Raw genomic sequence first — 24,558 nt, forward strand, 5'->3', positions numbered from 1 at the left:
AATCTTGAGAATTGGACAGAATCATGACTGCAGTCTTTTATTTATTAGTTGACGTTGTTACGCATGACCTGCATGCCAGGAGATATTTCAGAACGAGTTTCGCAATTGCTTTTGTTATTCAAATCCACAGGTCATTAAAAACACTAAGACAGGTCATTGCGATAGCAGTCTACCAACGAAAGTAACTAGATCGCAGGCAGGTCAAAAGATCGAGTAGAACCCGAGATTTCCCGAACTGTGACGTAAACTTTTCGAACAATTCGATTCGTGTTTAGACACAGCCCTACTGATTACTAGCTTAAGATAAAGGTAGGTAAAAAACAAAGAATAGTTACGAATGTCTCAGACTGCTGCAGGCGCTCGCAAGCGAATGCTGCTGTTTGTTGGTTATAATAAATCAATGACCTTGTGCATTCCTTCCCGCACAGTTGATAAAGTGCGAACGATTTTCAGTAATTCACACTGAATGTAAAGAGAACCAGGAAGCGTTTTAGGTGACCATGCTCGCTCAGTGGCAATGATATTGCTACCAGCAGGGCGTATGCAATTGTAATATAATAATGCCCCAGTCAGAAGTCGGTTTGATAGAGCTTCACGCTGCTGTTTAATGAAAACACACTAGTATCTGATCATATTTGTGAATGGATTAACGGCTTCCTTGCGAACAGAACACGTCGGAATAAAACCGGCAGATTTAAAGGTTATTTCGGGACTATAACAAGGGAGTGTTATAGGGCCACTACTATTTACGATTTGATGATGAGGACGATGATGTGTGATTTGTGCGGCCTCAGCTGCGCGGTTATCAGCGCCAGTACAAATTTCCAAATTTATACATTCCAATCTCGCCACTTTCACGAGTAGTATTGAAATGGTGACAATACAAACACCCAGTACCCGAGCAGAGAAAATTCCCGACCCGGCCGGGAATCGAACCCGGGACCCCGTGATCCAGAGGCAGCAACGCTAGCCACTAGACCACAAGCTGCGGACTATTTACGATTTGTGTTAATGATCTAGTGTTAACGTCGAAAGCTCCATGAGGCAGTTTGCAAACGATGCGGCAGCAACACTACAAGACTGTAGCGAACTCCAGGAAGAGCTGCGGAGTACTGCTGAATGGTGGAGAGGAAAGTGTACGACTGTAGGTTACACACAAGTTTTCTGTGCTGCTTGATACAGTTCTTGGAAAGGGAATACGTATGGAGCGAACATGTCTTTATTCATTTTGATAACCAGTAACCTATTTCCACCCTCGCCTTGTCCCTAAATGACACCTGTAAGTGTGAATGTATGAGCGAGTGAGATTTCAAATGTATTGGCGGTAAGGCAGAGAGTTCTTTTCTCTCATTTAGAGTTGACAACATTTTAGAGCTCCTCCAATTATATCTGGCAAATTAGTTACCTCTCGTTTTCGTCCATACATCTGGCTAGAGCTCCGCTGTCACCCTGCGGAAAGAAACGGGTTCCTGCGGCAATGGCTATTAGCCAGCGATTTTTTAAGCCGCTCTAGGAATCGTCGCCGATCTGTGAGTGTGTCTTGTTCTCTGGAACATGGCTTGATATGATTTCATTTGAGTTAGTCAGATTTAATGGTTATTTTTGCTAGGTTATCATTCAACTGTTTCATTGATGCTTGTAGGATATGTTTATAATTTTATTTGTGGCGTAATTCCAATGCATTCACTGTGAAGTGAAGGAACTTAACGTTGCCTTTTGTTCTAACCAGACATAGCCACGTGAACTCAACACTTGTGCCTGCAAATACAAATCTCCTTGTGTATCTTTGAGAATTAATCTCTCAGCTTGCGAGCATCATATTTTCGTAGATGAAACATTTTAAATTTAATTTCTGGGATGAAAGTGAGATTGTAATTTTGAGTGATGAATTTCAGTGCCACACCAGTTTTGGGAAAAGTCTGTAATTGTTGTATAATCGCTTTCAGTGGTCTGCCCATGCTTCTCATGTATGTTTTCATTAATTTTATTGCAAACTTTGCACTCGTTTCCCATGTTTTAGCGCGTCCAGCTTTTTGTCCTGCGATCGCCTCTTTCAATGGAAATAACTGTTTCGTGGCAACAGACAGTACCAATGAGTAGATGAAAGTATTCTACGCAGAACGAACTTCTATTTGCGTGGTGGAAACCTACTTTAAATGAAGCTATTGAATTCATTAAATTTTGTGGGAAAATTCTGATGTTGAATCCCATCCCCATGTAATCCACCCTTCCTGTCATTGGTCTGTGTGATTTCATTGAGTTGGGAAATGGTCATCTAATCTCAAAGCCTCTATGGATGTTCGACTGCCTGCATGAAAAGCGCGTTAGTCACCCTTTCTGAAGTATTCATAGTTTTCTGATCTACTTCCCAGCTAGTCGCACCTACTGAGTCTTGACAGAGTGAATCATTATACATCTCTAAGGGGCTATTTTTGTGTAATAATTGCTTTGTTTAATGTTTGATATGTTTTGTGTGGTTATTCAAGTTATCATAGTAAATCCCCATTTTAACCGAAAATTTGTTTGCAAACGTTGAAATCCGTAACACACATTTCCAAGTCATACGAAATCCTCAGATTAGTCAACAATTAAGGTCTGTCAAGAGACTATGTGATGAATTATAAGACTTCCCCTACTTTGAATAGAAAAGATTGACACGTTTTCCATCTCCGCGTGTCTGTACCGTTCCCTTACCAGCCCTCTATCGTAATACTTAAATTCAGTGTTTAGTGTATGCTCCTAGGAACAGCCGACATTGCACACGAGGCACACGATTTTGGTACGCAAGAAATCAGTAAGCTACAAATTCCCCCTTTTTGTTGTACAAGGCGAATAGAAAGGTCATGGTTATATGCCTAACAGAATGGTAAATTCGGTCTTTAAAATGGGAACAGAATAAAATTGGAGTAGAGAGTTAAACTATATGAATTATATAACATCGGTGAGTTTTATTTAAGAAACTGGCTTTAAGTTTATTAATAAAAATGTTTTTGTTTAGTTATTACCATTATTCCGTCACGTGTGTTAGTTCTTTCGGTTCTCTCATCATTTGTCAGTTGTTTATTTAATTAGCTGGTAACGCGTGAGTTCAGTGGATTTTGAATAGCTGACAAAATTTCAGAGAATTTCCAGACGTCGCTGCGCTGGTCAGCGAAGATCTCGGCGTTAGCTGCAACGCCGCTGAATAACATACCATCGCCTGAAACTTGATATTGTATTTCCTCTCGCACACACAATCTTCGGAGCCTGTACCAGTACAATTACAGTACTCAATTAAATCGTGGACGTCCTAACCGAATACTTAGGTTTCCATAAAATAACAACGGGCTATGAATTGTACCGATGCAATGACCGTGATTGCATATTCGCTGGAAAACATCGAGAAATCAATGTCGGAAAATCCTGTGGTAATATTCAATGTGCACAACTCAGATCAGTCACTTTTGGAGAAATAAAAGATGCCATGTAACTTAAACTTCTACTGTCCTATTTTCTGGGAAGTATTATACTTATTTAAATCAAGATAACATTAACCAGACGCTATTTATGTCGAAAATTTGACTTTAAATAAATACTGGGCGTAAATGCAGGCCAATAATAACACAAATTTCTTTTAATGAATATACATGTCCGTGGTCATTCAACCTCCAAACCAATGTAAGTCACGATTGTGCGTTCTTTATAAGATTTGGGTAACACTCGTCTCACACTACTTTCTGAAAAAGTGAAATCATTTTGACAATCGCTACGGCAATATCGACAATCAATGAGGCACGCACCATTATTCATTTTGTCAAATTTAGTTTCAAAGAGGAAGACTGCACTGTAGTTCCTTCTCTAGTTTGTCGCACAGATGACAAAATGGTAGATACCGAAATAGATGACAGAGGCATAGAAAAACAATTAAAATCGCTCAAAAGAGGAAAGGCCGCTGGACCTGATGGGATACCAGTTCGATTTTACACAGAGTACGCGAAGGAACTTGCCCCCTTCTTGCAGCGGTGTACAGTAGGTCTCTAGAAGAGCGTAGCGTCCCAAAAGATTGGAAAAGTGCACAGGTCATCCCCTTTTTCAAGAAGGGACGTCGAACAGATGTGCAGAACTGTAGACCTATATCTCCAACGTCGAGCAGTTGTAGAATTTTGGAACACGTATTATGTTCGAGTATAATGACTTTTCTGGATACTAGAAATCCACCCTGGGTTTCGAAAAAGACGATCGCGTGAAACCCAGCTCACGCTATTCGTCCACGAGACTCAAAGGGCCACAGACACGGGTTCACAGGTAGATGCTGTATTTCTTGATTTCCGCAAGGCATTTGATACAGTTGCCCACAGTCGTTTAATGAACAAAGGAAGAGCATATGGACTATCAGACCAATTGTGTGATTGGATTGAAGAGTTCCTAGATAACAGAACGCAGCATGTCATTCTCAATGGAGAGACGTCTTCCGAAGTAAGAGTGATTTCAGGTGTGCCGCAGGGGAGTGTCGTAGGACCGTTGTTATTCACAATATACATAAATGATCTTGTGGATAACATCGGAAGTTCACTGAGGCTTTTTGCGGATGATGCTGTAGTATATCGAGAGGTTGTAACAATGGAAAATTGTACTGAAATGCAGGAGGACCTGCAACGAATTGACGCATGGGAATTGAATCTCAATGTAGACAAGTGTAATGTGCTGCGAATACATAGAAAGAAAGATCCCTTATCATTTAGCTACAATATAGCAGGCCAGCAGCTGGAAGCAGTTAATTACATAACTTATCTGGGAGTACGCGTTAGGTGTGATTTAAAATGGAATGATCATATATAGTTGATCGTCGGTAAAGCAGATGCCAGACTGAGATTCATTGGAAGAGTCCTAAGGAAATGCAATCCGAAAACAAAGGAAGTAGGTTACAGTACGCTTGTTCGCCCACTGCTTGAATACTGCTCAGCAGTGTGGGATCCGTACCAGATAGGGTTGATAGAAGAGATAGAGAAGATCCAACGGAGAGCAGCGCGCTTCGTTACAGGATCATTTAGTAATCGCGAAAGCGTTACGGATAGATAAACTCCAGTGGAAGACTCTGCAAGAGAGACGCTCAGTAGCTCGGTACGGGCTTTTGTTGAAGTTTCGAGAACATACCTTCACCGAGGAGTCAAGCAGTATATTGCTCCCTTGTAAGTATATCCCGCGAAGAAACCATGAGGATAAAATCAGAGAGATTAGAGCCCACACAGAGGCATACCGACAGTCTTCCTTTGCACGAACAATACGAGACTGGAATAGAAGGGAGAACATATAGAGGTACTCAAAGTACCCTCCACCACATACCGTCAGGTGGGTTGCGAAGTATGGATGTACATGTAGATGTAGTAGTTGTTTTATATTATAACTTGCAGTATGCCGTTTCAAGGCAACGGCGCACTGAAGACGTATCACAAAGGAATCAACCTTATACTTAAATGTACGGTAATAAGCAACAACGATGTAAGGCTGCAAGAAATATTGTGGTAATCGAGACATGAAAAAATATTAAAAGAGTAAGTCGTAGGACGTGGTTAACTAAGCTGAAAGATGTTGGTTCGTATCCTGCTACACCCCTTGCAAATATTTTTTAAATCTTAGCGTTATTGACACATTGTCGGGCTTTCGTGGCAATCTCATACAAGTATGTTCTCTAATATTCGTTGTTATTTAAAGTCTGATTACAGAACGAATGATGAAATAAATACTTGGCCATTTAGTTCTGAATATGTAGCGATTTCAGAGTGTGTGGTTAGGCAAGAACCTGAGAGGACAGCTTAAATTCTTGAGAGTGAAATGAAGAGAAATAGCATTCATATTCTTTCTTGTCATAAACATACCGCGGGTAACACACATCTCACAAAATTTTTTGCACACCAATGGCGCTTTCGGTTAGTATATTTGTGACGCTAATAGCATGTGTGAGCTGTTTGCGAGAGAGGCTCGCATCAAACGCTAATGAAAGTCGAAAGCAATCTCTGCAGTTGTCGATATTGCGTGTTGTCAAAATGACGTCACTTTCGCAGAAAATGTTGTGAAACGAGTGTTACCCAAAAAATTTGCTCCCCATGGAGAAGCGTACCATCCTCTCACAGTCAGAAAAAAAGCTTTTCGTCTTACATTTGATGAAGTACGGTAAAAGATAAGGTCCTTCACCTCGTATTTTTATGCGGGAAGCTTACATAATTTCTTTTCATAAAACGATTCACACGAACACACCATGTTATAGTGTAGTACGTTATTAATTAACAGTGCCTATCCGGATTAACAGAAATCAAAAACGAGAATATAGTTTCAAAAAGGGACTGGCAGTTGACGCTTAATGTAAGTAAGCGTAGCATGTTGCAAGGAAAAAGTCGAAGAAATTTACTACTGTACAATTACACTACTAGTGACAAATCACCGTAATATAGGTAGGAGTAACAACCCGGAGCGATCTAAAGTTGAATGTCAGACTGAGATTCATCGAAAGAATCTTATGGAAATGCAATTCATCCACGAAACAGGTGACTTACAGAACGCTTCGTTTACTGATTCCTGAGTACTGTTCATCAGTTTGGGATCCCTACCCAGTTGGATTAATAGAAGAGGTAAGATCCAAAGAAGAGGGGAGCGTAGCGTCACACGACAGTTTAATCGGCGCGAGAGCGTTACTGAGATGCTTAACTAACTCCAGTTGTGGACGCTACCAGAGAAATACTGCACAAACGGAAGAGGTTTACCATTGAAACTCCGATAGATGCGTTCCGCGATGAGTTGGGCAAGTTAATACTTTCTCCCACACAACGCTCGCGGAATGACCACAACAAGAAAATCCGAGAAATTAGAGCTAATACGGTGGTTTACTGTCACTCATTCTGTCCCCGCGCCGTTCACAAATGGAACAGGGAAGGGGGAAATACACTACTGGCCATTAAAATTGCTACACCAAGAAGAAATGCAGATGATAAACGGGTATTCAATGGACAAATATATTATACTAGAACTGACATGTGATTACATTTTCACGCAATTTGGATGCATAGATCCTGAGAAATCAGTACCCAGAACAACCACCTCTGGCCGTAATAACGGCCTTGATACGCCTGGGCATTGAGTCTAACAGAGCTTGGATGGCGTGTACAGGTACAGCTGCCTATGCAGCTTCAACACGATACCACAGTTCATCAAGAGTAGTGACTGGCGTATTGTGACGAGCCAGTTGCTCGGCCACCATTGACCAGACGTTTTCAATTGGTGAGAGATCTGGAGAATGTGCTGGTCAGGGCAGCAGTCGAACATTTTCTGTATTCAGAAAGGCCCATACAGGACCTGCAACATGCGGTCGTGCATTATCCTGCTGAAATGTAGGGTTTCACAGGGATCGAATGAAGGGTAGAGCCATCTGAAATGTAGCGTCCACTGTTCAAAGTTCCGTCAATGCGAACAAGAAGTGACTTAGACGTGTAACCAATGGCACCCCATACCATCACGCCGGGTGATACACCAGTATGGCGATGACGAATACACGTTTCCAATGTGCGTTCACCGCGATGTCGCCAAACACGGATGCGACCATCATGTCGCTGTAAACAGAACCTGGATCCAACCGGAAAAATGACGTTTTGCCATTCGTGCACCCAGGCTCGTCGTTGAGTACACCATGGCAGGCGCTCCTGTTTGTGATGCAGCGTCAAGGGTAACCGCAGCCATGGCCTCCGGGCGGATAGTCCATGCTGCTGCAATGTCGTCGAACTGTGCGTGGAGATGGTTGTTGTCTTGCAAACGTCTCCATCTGTTGACTCAGGGATCGAGACGTGGCTGCACGATCCGTTACAGCCATGCGGATAAGGTGCCTGTCATCTCGACTGCTAGTGATACGAGGCCGTTGGGATCCAGCACGGCGTTCCGTATTACCCTCCTGAACCCACCGATCCCATATTCCGCTAACAGTCATTGAATCTCGACCAACGCGAGCAGCAGTGTCGCAATACGATAAACCGTAATCGCGATAAGCTACAATCCGACCTTTATCAAAGTCGGAAACGTGATGGTACGTATTTCTCCTCCTTACACGAGGCATCACAACAACATTTCACCAGGCAACGCCGGTCAACTGCTGTTTCTGTATGAGAAATCGGTTGGAAACTTTTCTCATGTCAGCACGTTGTAGGTGTCGTTCTGAAAAGCTAATCATTTGCATATCACAGCATATTCTTCCTGTCGGTTAAATTTCGCGTCTGTAGAACGTCATCTTCGTGGTGCAGCAATTTTAATGGCCAGTAGTGTAGATAGTGGTACCAGAAGTAACCTCCTCCCCACAACCTAACATGGCTTTTGGAGCTTGGATGTAGATCTAGGCTGGTTTGAAGAGAATAAGGGCGAAATAAAGTACCTTTGTACCTTTCTTTGTGTCCAAGACGACGATTTATGAATACGGTCCTTACTGGCAAAAGAAAAAAAATAACAGCTTTCTTTTTATCCTCATACAACATCTATCGACGAGTGAGAACATTTTCTTTGAGAGAAATGGTACGAAATTTAGTTAACGACCATGCAGGATTTATAACCATAGACCCCTCGATTACTAAGGCTGCTGTTGGCTCCAAAAGCGACCGTACATTGTGTCCCATGGGTGTTTACACTATTTGCCCAACCTTTGTAGCACTAGTCTCGTATTCAGAAGGAGCAGGGTTGACATTCCCGTCCGACCAGGCAACTTTAGGTTTTCTATGGTTAGCCTCTTTCGATTAACGCGAATGCCTAAGCACAGTCGTGTCCATCTCTTCACCAAAGGCTCTGAGTTACTGAACAGAATATGAACACGACCAGTGTGCCATTGATACTAAACAACATAGATTATCTTGAGGGAAAATAATGGGACGATGCTAACTCTTCCGTTTCAGTATCATACTCAAACATCAAACTGCACCAACTTCACGTAATACAGTCTAATCCCTGCCTCTTAGGGAATCATTCACAGGTTGGCGTTTTCAAAGTGCCTTCAGACATAATTTATTAAAGCTCTGTGGTCAACTTTAAATGCGAACATTTTTAGGCTAGACTTTACCGTGACTGTTACTGACATTAAATGAAACAATAAGTTTACTGTTACCAGTCACCGTTTTATTTTTTCCACGACGCGTTTCGAAGGTTTAAACCTCCATCATCGGGTGGATTTACATTAGTTAGTATTACATATATGCGTATGTTGTGTTACGATTTTGGAGGAGGCAGTGCCACAAGTTCCTCCAAATCGTAACACAACATACGCATATATGTAATACTAACTAATGTAAATCCACCCAATGATGGAGGTTTAAACCTTCGAAACGTGTCGTGGAAAAAATAAAACGGTGACTGGTAACAGTAAACTTGTTGTTTCATTTAAGCTCTGTGGTCATTCAAGTGGTTCTCAGTATTCGTAGGTTTTGTGAAATATAATCGTAATAAAAATGTGAAAAATAGTCCTCGTAATGCTTGTGTAATAAACTATAGTCTGCTAATGTTATAGTTACTCGTTGTGGAAGAAGAATGGCTATACTGAGTAGTGGAATTTGTGTGAGGTCAAAAGGCTGAATTCTCTCTGGTAGTCGTTACATTCCTACTTCAGTAGTTGGTGCTAATCTTCTTCTAAAGAAAGCTCAGATGAAAGATACAAATAGTAAAAGTTCATATTCAATAACCAATATTATCCCTGATTGCAATCCATTTGCTATCAAATTTAATAGTACAGGCAACAGTATCATCTAAGCGATATTTTGAAGTAAACGTGTCAGTGCCGTTTAATCGGAAACCGGCGCTTGTGCTACCAATGTGACATTCATTAGGTGAATGTGTATCACCTGAAACAGATGGTAGTCGCTCAACACCAGTTGGCATTAAACTGAAAAGTTTGTGCCGTTGGTGATGTTTCGTGTTTACTTCTCTATATATAGTTTCGGTCACTCCTGTTGATGTGATGGGCGAAGAAATAAACAATTTTTGTGGTTCGGAATTCATATCGTATGAACCCTGTTTATCTCTAGTGTTTCACCGGACCTTGGAGGTACAATATGTGCCCAATGGCTTAGGGATAACCACTGCTGTTCGTTTGCGTCTAACTTGTGACTAATAGCACGTCGTTTTGCTACTACAACAGCGTTTAATCTCCAGAAAACACCCTGTGCCAAAATTTGCTACACTGCCGACAGAAATTTTTCTCACTCTTCCTAAAGCATAATCACCATTTGCTATTACAATTTTGAACAAATTAAACTGACGCGCCACCAGACAATGTACATACACTCCTGGAAATTGAAATAAGAACACCGTGAATTCATTGTCCCAGGAAGGGGAAACTTTATTGACACATTTCTGGGGTCAGATACATCACATGATCACACTGACAGAACCACAGGCACATAGACACAGGCAACAGAGCATGCACAATGTCGCACTAGTACAGTGTATATCCACCTTTCGCAGCAATGCAGGCTGCTATTCTCCCATGGAGACGATCGTAGAGATGCTGGATGTAGTCCTGTGGAACGGCTTGCCATGCCATTTCCACCTGGCGCCTCAGTTGGACCAGCGTTCGTGCTGGACGTGCAGACCGCGTGAGACGACGCTTCATCCAGTCCCAAACATGCTCAATGGGGGACAGATCCGGAGATCTTGCTGGCCAGGGTAGTTGACTTACACCTTCTAGAGCACGTTGGGTGGCACGGGATACATGCGGACGTGCATTGTCCTGTTGGAACAGCAAGTTCCCTTGCCGGTCTAGGAATGGTAGAACGATGGGTTCGATGACGGTTTGGATGTACCGTGCACTATCCAGTGTCCCCTCGACGATCACCAGTGGTGTACGGCCAGTGTAGGAGATCGCTCCCCACACCATGATGCCGGGTGTTGGCCCTGTGTGCCTCGGTCGTATGCAGTCCTGATTGTGGCGCTCACCTGCACGGCGCCAAACACGCATACGACCATCATTGGCACCAAGGCAGAAGCGACTCTCATCGCTGAAGACGACACGTCTCCATTCGTCGCTCCATTCACGCCTGTCGCGACACCACTGGAGGGGGGCTGCACGATGTTGGGGCGTGAGCGGAAGACGGCCTAACGGTGTGCGGGACCGTAGCCCAGCTTCATGGAGACGGTTGCGAATGGCCCTCGCCGATACCCCAGGAGCAACAGTGTCCCTAATTTGCTGGGAAGTGGCAGTGCGGTCCCCTACGGCACTGCGTAGGATCCTACGGTCTTGGCGTGCATCCGTGCGTCGCTGCGGTCCGGTCCCAGGTCGACGGGCACGTGCACCTTCCGCCGACCACTGGCGACATCATCGATGTACTGTGGAGACCTCACGCCCCACGTGTTGAGCAATTCGGCGGTACGTCCACCCGGCCTCCCGCACGCCCACTATACGCCCTCGCTCAAAGTCTGTCAACTGCACATACGGTTCACGTCCACGCTGTCGCGGCATGCTACCAGTGTTAAAGACTGCGACGGAGCTCCGTATGCCACGGCAAACTGGCTGACACTGACGGCGGCGGTGCACAAATGCTGCGCAGCTAGCGCCATTCGACGGCCAACACCGCGGTTCCTGGTGTGTCCGCTGTGCCGTGCGTGTGATCATTGCTTGTACAGCCCTCTCGCAGTGTCCGGAGCAAGTATGGTGGGTCTGACACACCGGTGGCAATGTGTTCTGTTTTCCATTTCCAGGAGTGTAATTCTACATATTCTCGACCTTCTTTCGCTGGGCTCTCAAGCCGGCCATTCTTACAGACACACTATGCAACGATCCTGGTTCGTGTGAATATTGAAAAGATCAATTTGCAATTTGGTACCTTAGCAGCGAAAGTAAGCTTTTGGCTAAAATGTTTTCCTAAGCGTATTTTGACGACCGCAGTCCAGGAGAGAGCTTAAAAAGCTCATGTCCCATTTATATTCTTACAAATTTGCTGGCCCTTACAGCACAAGAGTACAAAAAGTATCACTTGCTCCTTACAATTCTAGAAGTATACTCCACGATATATCTGTCACTACAATACCTGTTGTAAGTATGTTCGCTTAACGAGATACAGCAAACCAAAGAGTGGTCGTAATGAAAGGAGTGAAACACGTTACATGCCTCAACTTGTGTCCTTTCTCTGGTTACAATCCTTGACTGTTTGTAGTCACAAAGAGACCATCACAGTCTAACTGAAAGACGTACATCTTTAATGTGAAAAAAATGTCGCCAGGTCCACTAAATTCACGCAGTTTGACGCTGCGTATCCCGGTTGATGTGTAATGGGCGCCTTTTAAATCGATAGTGTTGGAAAACTAGCTTTCTGTCTCCTTCTTATGGCTCTTAAATAACAATAACGATCCCGGACTGCCTCTAAGAGTACTTTTTTCAATAGAGATACAATTTTTGCGGTGACCTGCAGGTGGAATGTTTACCTAAATTTCAATTAGCACTTCAGCGCCGCCACTGCTCTGAAAGTACTCGTACAATCCAAGGACCATCTTGTTGGGGCGATTTTACACCATTACTACACGTAACAGCCTGCCAGCCTTAAGGGTCGTGTTATTACAGAGCGCAATAGATCAAACAGTACTCGATCTAATTCTGACCTTTGGTAATTACTGGTGTCTTGCGACCCAGTTAGAACTAGTATCAGAGTGATATTTGAAAACGCATTATCCTGATTACCAACAAGAGTGTTATCCTTGACGGAGATTCATAGCTGACGTGAACATTAATATTTAAACTGTACTGACGAGTTGCGGCTATTGGTATAATTTGAAGTGACTTATTTATACGTTTACGTACTCAAGAAGAGCCATGTCGTTAAATAGTCTTATTACAAAAGTGCATGTAAAAGGACATTAACACCTGAGATAACCTTGTTGTTGAAACATCGATATATGAAGTCTTCGTTTGTTTCACAATATCGTAAACTTTTCCCTCGAACGTAATTCAACATTATATGTCTAAATTCTCTGAGTCTACGTCTTGTCAGCAAAAAGGATCAGCTTCGAAGAATCGCACTTAAATAGAAGAAGATATGACTTTTATGAATATCATTTCGGGTTCATCTGAGTCCTGATTATACTACGATTTGCACCTGCGATGTGGCGACACATTGTCACACCAGCAATTATACGACAAATAAAAGTCCTTATCTATCAATTATTTCGTCGCAGACAGCCTGTCGTTGACGTCAGGAGAGGAGGGACAGCGCAGCTGACATTAAAGCACTTCAAGTTAACCACCAGCTCCCGAATATGCTACCTCCTAGATCCTGCCTCAGTAGCCTTGCAGGGTATTTATCGGCCTAATGGCCTTGGAAGCAAGACGCAGCGACGATAAACTTCCAAGATAATTCTCTCCATCTCATAAGGCCTCTCCCGAATGCAATAGGTTTTACTGAAGTAGTTAGCTCCTACAGCGAGTATACGGCTACATGCCTGCAACAGCTTTAAAGATAGCTTATGGAATAACAAACTCCCCAAGTGAATAGCAAATTGTTGCTATTTAAAAAGTAAGTTAAGCTGTCCTCAACACAATGTTTGGTTTCAGCACCACAGCGCTTTACCATGATTTGTCGTACTGGATGTGGTATGCTTTCGCCTTCCCTTGGCCTTTAAACTATGCCGGTAAGTTACCAGGAGACCTATAGTGTAACGTAGACTCCGAACGGCGGCGCAAATTGGTATTGTCCAACCAGTCATTTACAGACGTGAACTAGGCAACAGGCGACGACGGATCTTTTGATTTATAATCGCACTCTTTCAATACAAGAATTATTCTCTCGACGTTAGGATCGTCAGTCTTTATGGGATTATACAGAGGGGTCCAAAAAAATGTATCCACTGTTTAAATGTCCATAACTTGCAAACTAATTGACGGAGTTGTCTCATTTTTGGTTAAAGTGTAGCTTAAAGTCCTACTTAAAGATATCACTGTAGGTGTTCGAAATGGTCACCATTAACATCCACACACAAACGATGCCGCCGAACTGCAGCACGAACTACTGACTGCAACGTGTTCAGTTGGATATTTGCACATGAATGTACGATGGATTCTCGAAGTTCATCCAATGTGTGTGGCTTTTGTCGATAAACGACGTCCTTCAGTGTTCCCCACAGGTAAAAGTCCAGAGGAGTTAGATCTGGGGAACGTGGTGGATACTCCACAGCACCTCTACGGCCTATCCATCTTCCTGGTAGATTTTCGTCGAGATACGCCCCAACACGATTTTGGTAGTGGGCAGGGGCACCATCTTGTTGAAAGTAAACTCTTCCGCCTCCATACAAGTCTCGGATGGCAGGTAAAATGGATGTCTGAATCTTCTGAAGGTCGGTAATTGTGCCGTCATAGAAGAATGGCCAAATCAAGCCCCGGTAAAACAACCCTCACCCCACATTTACTCCTGGCAAATTCACGGCTTTGTCTACATGGACGTTCGGATTTTCGGCGGACCATTAGATGCAATTGTGGCTATTTACTGTACCATTGAGTTTGAACTGTACCCCATCAGACCACACAATCATCTCTGCAAACTCTTCATCGTTGCGCACCACTCGCAGTACTCCATTCTACGATCTGGGTCGTCCTCGTTCATTGTGTGTAGCAATCGTGGGATGTAGCACTTCCACTTTGCTGTCTTCAAAATTGCCGGCCGAAGTGGCCATGCGGTTCTAGTCGCTGCAGTCTGGAACCGCGAGACCGCTACGGTCGCAGGTTCGAATCCTGCCTCGGGTATGGATGTGTGTGATGTCCTTAGGTTAGTTGGGTTTAAGTAGTTCTAAGTTCTAGGGGACTAATGACCTCAGAAGTTGAGTCCCATAGTGCTCAGAGCCATTTGAACCATTTGTCTTCAAAATTCACCGAACACTTGAGCGACTCACTCTAGTTTCACGCGCACACAGCCTCACATACTTCTGTGATGAGCGAATGAATTGTTGTAACACACGACGGGAGTTAGCTGGACTTGTTACTGTTACAGGTCGTCCAGATCGTTGTTTGTGTACATCTTTAACACAGCCTTCGGCTTCAAATTTGTCTCGAATGCGACGAATCGTTAAACGTGTCGGTGGCTCTGTTTGATACTCATTTCGCCATTGCCGTTGAACCTCAATAATGCTTTCGTACTTAAAATACCACTTCAAAACTGACTTTCTTTCATCGAATGTAAGCCTTGCGCCATCCATGTTTACTCGAGTAACTAGGTGCAACTAAGAAAAAAACACTATCTGGCGACTGTCATCTGACAAAACAATATAACGCAATACAACGCTTGTGTGGCAACTGCATGAATTACAGACTATTACACTACCAAAGACGAGACAACTCCGTCAATTAGTTTGCCAGTTACAGACTTTTAAACAGTGGATACATATTTTTGGACCCCTCTGTATTTGTAAATGCTAAGAGCTACAGAATTACTGTACTGATGCTGATAACTGTACTGCTTACTATAATTACAGATCATTGTGCTGATATACAGGGCGTTGCAGAAAGGTACGGCCAAACTTTCAGGAAACATTCCTCACACACAAAGAAAGAAAATATGTTATGTGGACATGTGTCCGGAAACGCTTACTTTCCATGTTAGAGCTCATTTTATTACTTATCTTCAAATCATATTAATCATGGAATGGAAACACACAGCAACAGAACGTACCAGCGTGACTTCAAATACTTTGTTACAGGAAATGTTCAAAATGTCCTCCGTCGCATGGAATCCCTGATGCGCTGATGCAGCCCTGGAGAATGGCGTATTGTATCACAGTCGTCCACAATACGAGCACGAAAAGTCTCTACATTTGGTACCGGGGTTGCGTAGACAAGAGCTTTCAAATGCCCCCATAAATGAAAGTCAAGAGGGTTGAGGTCAGGAGAGCGTGGAGGCCATGGAATTGGCCGCCTCTACCAATCCATTGGTCACCGAACAGTTCGACTTAAATGTGCAGGAGCTCCATCGTGCATGAACCACATGTTGTGTCGTACTTGTAAAGGCACATGTTCTAGCAGCACAGGTAGAGTATCCCGTATGAAATCATGATAACGTGCTCCATCGAGCGTAGGTGGAAGAACATGGGGCCCAATCAAGACGTCACCAACAATGCCTGCCCAAACGTTCACAGAAAATCTGTGTTGATGAAGTGATTGCACAATTGCGTGCGGATTCTCGTCAGCCCACACATGTTGATTGTGAAAATTTACAATTTGATCACGTTGGAATGAAGCCTCATTCGTAAAGAGAACATTTGCACTGAAATGAGGATTGACACATTGTTGGATGAACCATTCGCAGAAGTGTACCCGTGGAGACCGATCAGCTGCTGATAGTGCCTGCACACACTGTACGTGGTACGGAGGCAACTGGTTCTCCCGTAGCACTCTCCATACAGTGACGTGGTCAACGTTACCTTGTACAGCAGCAACTTCTCTGACGCTGACATTAGGGTTATCGTCAACTGCACGAAGAATTGCCTCGTCCATTGCAGGTGTCCTCGTCGTTCTAGGTCTTCCCCAGTCGCGAGTCATAGGCTGGAATGTTCCGTGCTCCCTAAGACGCCGATCAATTGCTTCGAACGTCTTCCTGTCGGGACACCTTCGTTCTGGAAATCTGTCTCGATACAAACATACCGCGCCACGGCTATTGCCCCGTGCTAATCCATACATCAAATGGGCATCTGCCAACTCCGCATTTGTAAACATTGCACTGACTGCTAAACCACGTTCGTGATGAACACTAACCTGTTGATGCTACGTACTGATGTGCTTGATGCTAGTACTGCAGAGCAATGAGTCGCATGTCAACAAAAGCACCGAAGACAACATTACCTTCCTTCAACTGGGCTAACTGGCGGTGAATCGAGGAAGCACAGTACATACTGACGAAACTAAAATGAGCTCTAACTTGGAAATTAAGCGTTTCCGGACACATGTCCACATAACATCTTTTCTTTATTTGTGTGTGAGGAATGTTTCCTGAAAGTTTGGCCGTAACTTTTTGTAACACCCTGTAGATTACTGTGGACTGACCGCAGTCATAAAGCTGTACAGGAGAGGGAAGACATGTTCTGACCAGTGTGTGTGTATATGCGGCAGAGCCATGCGAGGAGGCGCCTTGCTGGTGGGGCGCGGAGTGTGAGTCGGTGGAGGGCCGCCCCCTCTGCCGGTGCCTCGAAGACTGCCCGCCGCCGCCCCCCGCGGCCGCCCCCGACGCCGCCGCCGACGCCGTCGTCTGCGGCAGCGATGGCGCCACGTACGCCAGCGAGTGCCATCTGCGCGCCAAGGCGTGCGCAAACCGCGACGAGACGCGCGTCAGCCACCCCGGCCCTTGCGGTAAGTTGCGTGCCTGAACCGGTGAACCCTATTTCTTGTCTCTGACACTAAGGAACAGTTACATACACTGATGTGGCAAAACTCATGGGATAACTATATGCGTACATATAGGTGCCGGCAGTAGCGCCAGGTGTACCGGTATGAAATGAGTGTTAAGATACAAACGTGTCGATAGGGAACATTTGTTGTGTGAGCTAAATTTTTTTTTTGTTTGCTTGGTATGACATCTGTCAAAGATACTTAGTATACATCAAGTCATGGAACAAACATCATCATATGTTTTCATCGTGTTAACAATGTCGAATTTTGTACCAGAAAGTGATGGTTTGCGGAAAGCATTAATTTTTTGTTTTCATTTGAAAAAAGTGCTGCAGAGTCGCATCGAATGCTTGCCGAGGCATATGGTGGTCATGCTGTATCAGAAGCAACATGCAAAAGATGGTTTTAACGGTTCAGAAATAATGATTTTGATGTAAGAAATGAAGAACGTGGAAGACCACCAAAAAAGTTCTTAAGACGCCGAATTGCTAGTAATATTGGATGAAGATGACACTTTGAGCCAGAATCAAATGGCAGCAATGCTAAATGTTGCACAACAAACAATTTCTGACCGTTTGAAAGCTATGGGAAAGATCCAAAAGTGTGGAAAATGGGTGCCACATGAACTGAATGAAAGACAGATGGAAAACCGAAAAACCATTTGTCAAATTCTGCTTCAAAGACATGAAAGTAAATCAACTTTGCATCGAATTGTTACTGGCGATGAAAAATGGATTTATTTTAAGAATCCTAAACGGGAAAAACCATGGGTTAATCCGGGACAACCATCAACATCGACTGCAAAACCAGATCGATTGGGCAAGAAGACAATGCTCTGTGTTCGGTGGGATCAGAAAGGTGAGGTGTATCATGAGCTTCTAAAACTCGGTGAAACTGTGAATACTAATCGCTACAGACAACAAATGATCAGTTTGAACTATGCACTGATCGAAAAAAGACCAGAATGGGCGAGAAGACATGGCAAAGTATTTTTTTTACACGACATTGGACCTGCGCACAAAGCAAGACTCGTTCAGGATACAATCAAAACACTTGCCTGGGAGCTGCTACCCCACCCGCCGTATTCACTAGACTTGGCCCCTTCCGGCTATCATTTGTTTTCATCAATGGGACACGTATTGGCTGAGGAACACTTCGATTCCTACGAAGAAGTCGAAAGTTGGGTGTCTGATTGGTTCGCTTCAAAAGACGAACATTTCTGTTGGTGTGGTGTCCTCAAATTGCCAGAACGATGGTCAAAATGTATGGAAAGCAATGGTCAGTACTTTGAATAAAATGTTTTTACTTTTCAGTTCAAAATTAGTGTTTCATTTTCACAAAAAAACGCTCATTTCATACCGGTACACCTGATAAAGTACAACGCATCGGCGAAGCAGTCCTTTCCGCTCAGGTGATGCATGTGAAAAGGTTCCCTACGTCATTACGGCCGTACGACGGAATTCACACAGAGTGAACGCAGGATGGTAATTGGAGCTAAACGCATGAGGCATTCCACATCGGAAATCGCTAAGGAATTCAATATTCCAAGATCCACGGCTTGAAGAGTGTGCCGAGAATACCACGTTTCAGGCATTACCTCTCACCAAGGACAACGAGTGGCCGACGGCCCTCACTTAACGGCCGAGAGCTGTGCTATTTGCGTAGAGTTGCCAGTGCTAACAGACGAGCAACACTGCGGGAAATAACCGTATAAATCAAAGTGAGACGTGCGACGAACGTACTCGTTAGGACAGCGCGGCGAAATTATTTAGTTAATGGACTATGGAAGTAAACGACCGACGCGAGTTTCTTTGCTAACAGCACGACATCGCATCCATTGCCTCTCTTGGGCTCCTGACGATATCAGGTGGATCCGAGACGACTGGAAAATAGTGGTCTGGTCAGATGAGTCCCGATTTCATTTGGTAAGAGCTCATGGAAGGGTTCAAGTTTGGCGCAGACCCCACGAAACCTTGACGAGAAGGCACTGTGCAGGCTGGTGGTGACTTCATAATGGTGTGGGCTGTGTTTACATGGGATGGACTGAATGCTCTGGTGGAAATGAACCGATCATTGACTGGAAATGGTAATATTCGGCTACTTGGAGACTATTTACAGCCATTCACAGACTTCATGCTATCGTTGACAATGTGCCGTTTCACCAGGCCATAATTGTTCGCTGTTGGTTTGAAGTCGAAAAATTAAGGGATGTTAGGGGATGATCCGTGCAGACAGTCTTGTCCCTCTGGTCCGCCTGTAAATAGCATAATCGACTAGAGTCTTAAAAAGAACGCTTAAATCGCAGTGAAGATGACACTTATTTTTCTGAACGTCAGTTTCTAAGAAAGAATGATACACTGAAAATCAAAACATTATGACCACTGCCCACCGAAAGACTGAAAGCTCCCTAGTGGCATTGGCAGCATACGAGCGGTAAGGAAAGTATATAAATGGAACAGAAACGAATGGGGGATCATTCTAGTGACGATGCTGTGAAATCCGCTGACATAAGGGCCTTCGACTAAGGGCAGGTTGTTCTGACCCTGTGGTTGCGAACTAGCATCTCGGAGATGGTGAAGCTGGTCTGCTGTTCGAATGCTACTATAGTATGCTATTGCAGAAAGTGTTTAAAGGGCGGGGAAACAACGAGTAGGTGACAAGGAGTTAGACAGTCGCGCCAGATGACAGAAAGTGGTGGTTGTTAGCTTGCCCACTCTTAAACGCAGGATAAGTGGCGATCTGTGATAGATCTAACAACGGAATAAAATGTTGGTGCGGGCACAAACTTTTCATAGCACACCGTTCACCGCACATTTTTGAACATGGGGCTCCGCAGCAGGGCATCTATACATATTTCCATCTTGACCAAACAACAACGTTAGTTACGATTACAGTGAGCATGGGATCATCGACATTGGACCGCGGATCAGTCGAAATGTGTCACCTGGGCGGGTGGATCAAGTTTCTTGTTACACAGCTCACTGGTCGAGTCCAGATACGCCGCCATCCAAGCGAACGGCTGCTAGAAATACGCATTGTGCCATTGACACAGGGCGCTGGGGGCAGAATTATGCTGTCGGGATAGTCATCTGGAATTCGATAGTACCTATGGTAGTAATCGAAGGCTCCATAATAGTTGACGACTAGGTTGACATTATTGCGGACCACCCGCATTCCATCACGTTTGATGTCTTCCCCGGCAGCGACGATTTCTTCCAGCAGGATAGGTATCGATTCACATTGCCAGAATCGTGTTACAGTGGTCTGAGGAGCATTGTGTTGGCCACCAAATTCGGCTGATCTGAACCTGATAGAACGCGCCTGGGACGGTATCGGGAGACAGTTCCTGGGTCAGAAACCACTGGCCTGTAATTCAGGAGGATTGCGTCACCTGTGTGTAGAATACAGGGTGCCACATGTCTCCAGAAACCTCCAAGGACTTATCAAATCCATTGCGTTTCAAAGAGGGGCACGCTATTGAGCAGATGCTCACAGTGTTTTCACTCACCAGTGCATATTTCTGTTGGTCTTCGTCGTCAATCTGGGTTGTTTTTTCAGAATGTATCTCTTGTCTGATCTGTTGCTATGTATATGTCGACCATATCTGCCACGTAGTTTTGTGTTGTCTGTAAGTGACAGACGTTTGCAGCAGCGTACACTTCTGAGAGTTGTCCTTCCTGGTCGTAGTATATTACGGAGAAGGTGATTTTCTATAGGGTAAAGTCATTTTACTGCGTAACATTCCTACCGGGGGGGGGGGGGGGGGGGCTACATAGTTGGTTACTGGTCTCAGGTACGCATCCGGGTGGCTGGAACGGCTCGTTTCATATCTGAGGGCGACCTGCTACTGTTGCGCGTCCACTGGGGACCAGCATTCTGCACTCGATCCGCGCCCCAATAGTCGCTGTTGTTCCGTCCATCAACCCCAACGTCTCTGTGCCTACCTTGTTATTTGCCTTTCGAATCTCGTACTGTAGTCACCCGTGGTCAAGGGGTGCCAGCATTGTAGTTTAGCATGTTCGGTCAGAAGACGGGCTGTCCTTTGTAGAATAAAAAAATAAAAGTAAAACCAAGGGTAGTGAGAACAATGACGAACAAAATGTGGAAATAAAGGGGGCAGAGCCTTAGACTGGTAGTCAAAACCTACTGGGTCCCCGGCCATTGTTTACATTTTGAATAAAAATCATCAGTAATAGCGGCCGAAGACTTTCACCGTAAGAAGTAACCCTCATTCTGCAAACGGCCTTGTCGAAAGAGGGCCGAGCAGCGGATGGACGTTCGCATCAATCTCTTGCTTTTTTAGCGGGGGGGGGGGGGGGGGGAGGGGGAGGGAGGGGGAGGATCTGTCGCTGCAAGGGGCAAGAATCAGCAATGATCAGCGGCACAAGGATGCAGAAGGCGATGGAAATCACTGCATTAACGACACATAATGTATATCCACAGGACATGTGGCCTGCATCTGAACGCGTTCAGGGGAGGTGACCATGACAAAAATACGGAAAAATAACAACGGAATAACATTCTGTGAATCGGAGCTCGGAATGCCAGAAGTTTGAACGTTGTAGGAAAGCTAGAAAATCTGAAAAGGGAAATGTAAAGGCTCAGCTTAGATACACAAAACGGGTCAGAACACTGTTGCAGAAACAACGAAACAAACATGCCAAATTTAAACAGACGCAAAATCCCCATGATTGGAGATCTTTTACAAAAGCTCAAAATTTAGCGCGGACTTCAATGCGAGACGCTCACAACAGTTTCCACAACGAAACTTAGTCTCGAAACCTGGCAGAAAATCCCAAGAGATTCTGGTCGTATGTGAAGTATGTTAGCGGCAAGAAACAATCAATGCCTTCTCTGCGCGATAGCAATGGAGATACTATCGAAGACAGTGCTGAGGCGCTCAGTCTTGGCTTGGCAGCCGTTGAAAATGGAGCTCCCGTTGGATGTTACCGCCAGGTGCGAATTGCGCGCAGTTATTCGGTTTTTGAACGCAAAGGGCACTGCGCCAATTGAAATCCATCGCAAATTGACGGAAGTGTATGGTGAGTTGTGCATGGATGTCAAAAATGTTCGTAAGTGGTGTAGAGAGTTTGCAGCTGGTCGGAACGAAACTCACGATGAACAAAGGAGCGGGAGACCGTCAATTTCTGAGGAGACAGTGTTGAAAGTTGAACAAAGCATGAGTGAAGATCGGCGGATCACCCTGGATGATTTCTGCACGTTGGTTCCTGAGGTTTCCCGAAGCACCGATCACAGAATTTTAACGGAAACATTGAACTACCGGAAGGTGTGCGGAAGATGGATGCCACTCATGCTGACTGAGGACCACGTGCGGCAACTAGTTGATGCTTCCCGCTCATTTCTTCACCGCCTTGCAGCCGAACAGGACAACTTTCTGGACTCAATTGTCACGGATGACGGAACGTGGGCATACCACATTACACCTGAGAAGAGGTTCATAACTTTCTGAACAGCATGGCGGCGAGCTGGTATGACACGGGTATACAAAAACTGCCACAGCGTCTACAAAAATGCATCGACAGAAATGGTGATTATATCGAAAAATAGCTAAATGTTCAGGCTGTAAACTGATTTAAACCATTGAAGAAATAAACAGGATTATGTACTCATAAAAAAATAGGAACCCTTACTTTTGGGATTACCGTCGTATATATAGACGTACAAGAACCAAGAGGGGACGATAACATTGGAAGGTCGAGAACAAAGTGCTCGGATTAAAAAGAGAGTACGACAGGGATGCTGTGTTCCACCCTTCTGTTCAGTCTATACATCGAAGAAGGAATGGCGGAAATTTAAAAAAGAAAAAAAAAAGATTCAAGAGTGGGATTAAAATTGGGGGTGAAAGGATATCAATGACGAGATTCGCTGACGACGTTGCTGTCCTCAGTGAAAGTGAAGAAGAATTAAAGGATGTGTTGAGTGGAATAAACAAGCTAATGGGTACAGAATATGGACTGGGAATAAACCAGAAAAAGACAAAACATAATGAGAAGTAGCGGCAATGAAAATAGCGAGAAGTTTAGCATCAAAACTGGTGATCACGAAGTAGACGAAGTTTGGGAATTCTGCTATCTTGGAAGCAAAACAACCCATGACGGACGAAGCAAGGAGGAAATGAAAAGCGGAGTGGTAGAAGTAAAGAGGGTGCTCCTGGCCAAGAGAAGTTAACTGGTGTCAGACATAGACATTAATTAATTTGAGGAAGAAATTTCTGAGGATATATGTTTGGAGCACGGCATTGTATGATATTGTATGGACAGTGGGAAAACAGCAACAGAGGAGAACCGAAGCGTTTGAAATGTAGTGCTGGAGAACAATGTTGGAAGGTACATTGACTGATAAGATAAAGACTGAAGAGGTTCTTCGCAGAATCGGGGAAGAAGGGAACGTACGCAAAACACTGACAAAAAGAAAGGACAGGATGACAGAACTTGTGTTAAGACGTCAGGGAATAGCCCCGTGATACTGGAAGGAGCTGTAGAAGCTGAAAACTGCAGGAGAAGACGGATTTGAATACATCCAACAAATTACTGAGGCCGTAGAGCGCAAGTGCTATTCTGAGATGAAGAGGTCAGCGCAGGAGAGAATTAATTTCAATGGATTCTTTTACGATGGGATCCCAGAAGTCTTGTATCGGCACCTTCATTTGGTCGATATCATAGTGTCTCCTTTCCTCGTAGCGCCCTGCGACCACCGACTCCAGAGTTGTCCAAGACATGTGTGTCATGTGTGTTCCGTGCAGCGTTCTTCCACGGTTCCGGTAGTCTGGCCTACGTGCAACAGACCACGCAACCAGAGGATCCGGTACACTCCACACTTGTGGAGGCCTAAACGGTCTTTTACGCTGCCCAGCAACGATTTCATTTTAACGGATGGGTAGAATATTCACCTCAGCCCTTACAGTTACGAAGTGTGACAGACACTGCTCATCAGAGTGCCAGTGTATGGATGAAGTACCTCCAGCCTGCCGGCACAAGCCCATCTGTACCCCTGATGAAAACTCGGTCTGATACCATCTGCAACAAACGTACACCAGCTAATTGTAAAATGTGTCCTACAAGAAACTGAAGCCGTCTTGAGTACCAAAGCTGAACTCACGCCCTATTAGATGGATCGACGTTACACAGGATGAGTGACGTAAGAAGTAATATCCATTTTATTTCCTTCAGGGTTCTAGACAT

General features: G+C 44.5%; 1 protein-coding gene across 1 annotated transcript in view; it reads left to right on the plus strand.

The window, feature by feature from the left end:
* The window catches only part of LOC126456399 (agrin-like), a 335,045-nt gene extending 317,711 nt beyond the window's left edge, over nucleotides 1–17,334 (plus strand). The window contains exon 5 of the mRNA XM_050092152.1: nucleotides 17,081–17,334. Within this exon, the coding sequence (XP_049948109.1) occupies nucleotides 17,081–17,334 (254 nt within the window). The remainder of the gene's footprint in view (nucleotides 1–17,080) is intronic.
* The last annotated feature ends 7,224 nt before the right edge of the window (nucleotides 17,335–24,558 follow it).

This window comes from Schistocerca serialis, chromosome 2 (genome assembly GCF_023864345.2).
Source record: "Schistocerca serialis cubense isolate TAMUIC-IGC-003099 chromosome 2, iqSchSeri2.2, whole genome shotgun sequence".
Taxonomy (NCBI): Eukaryota; Metazoa; Arthropoda; class Insecta; order Orthoptera; family Acrididae; genus Schistocerca; species Schistocerca serialis.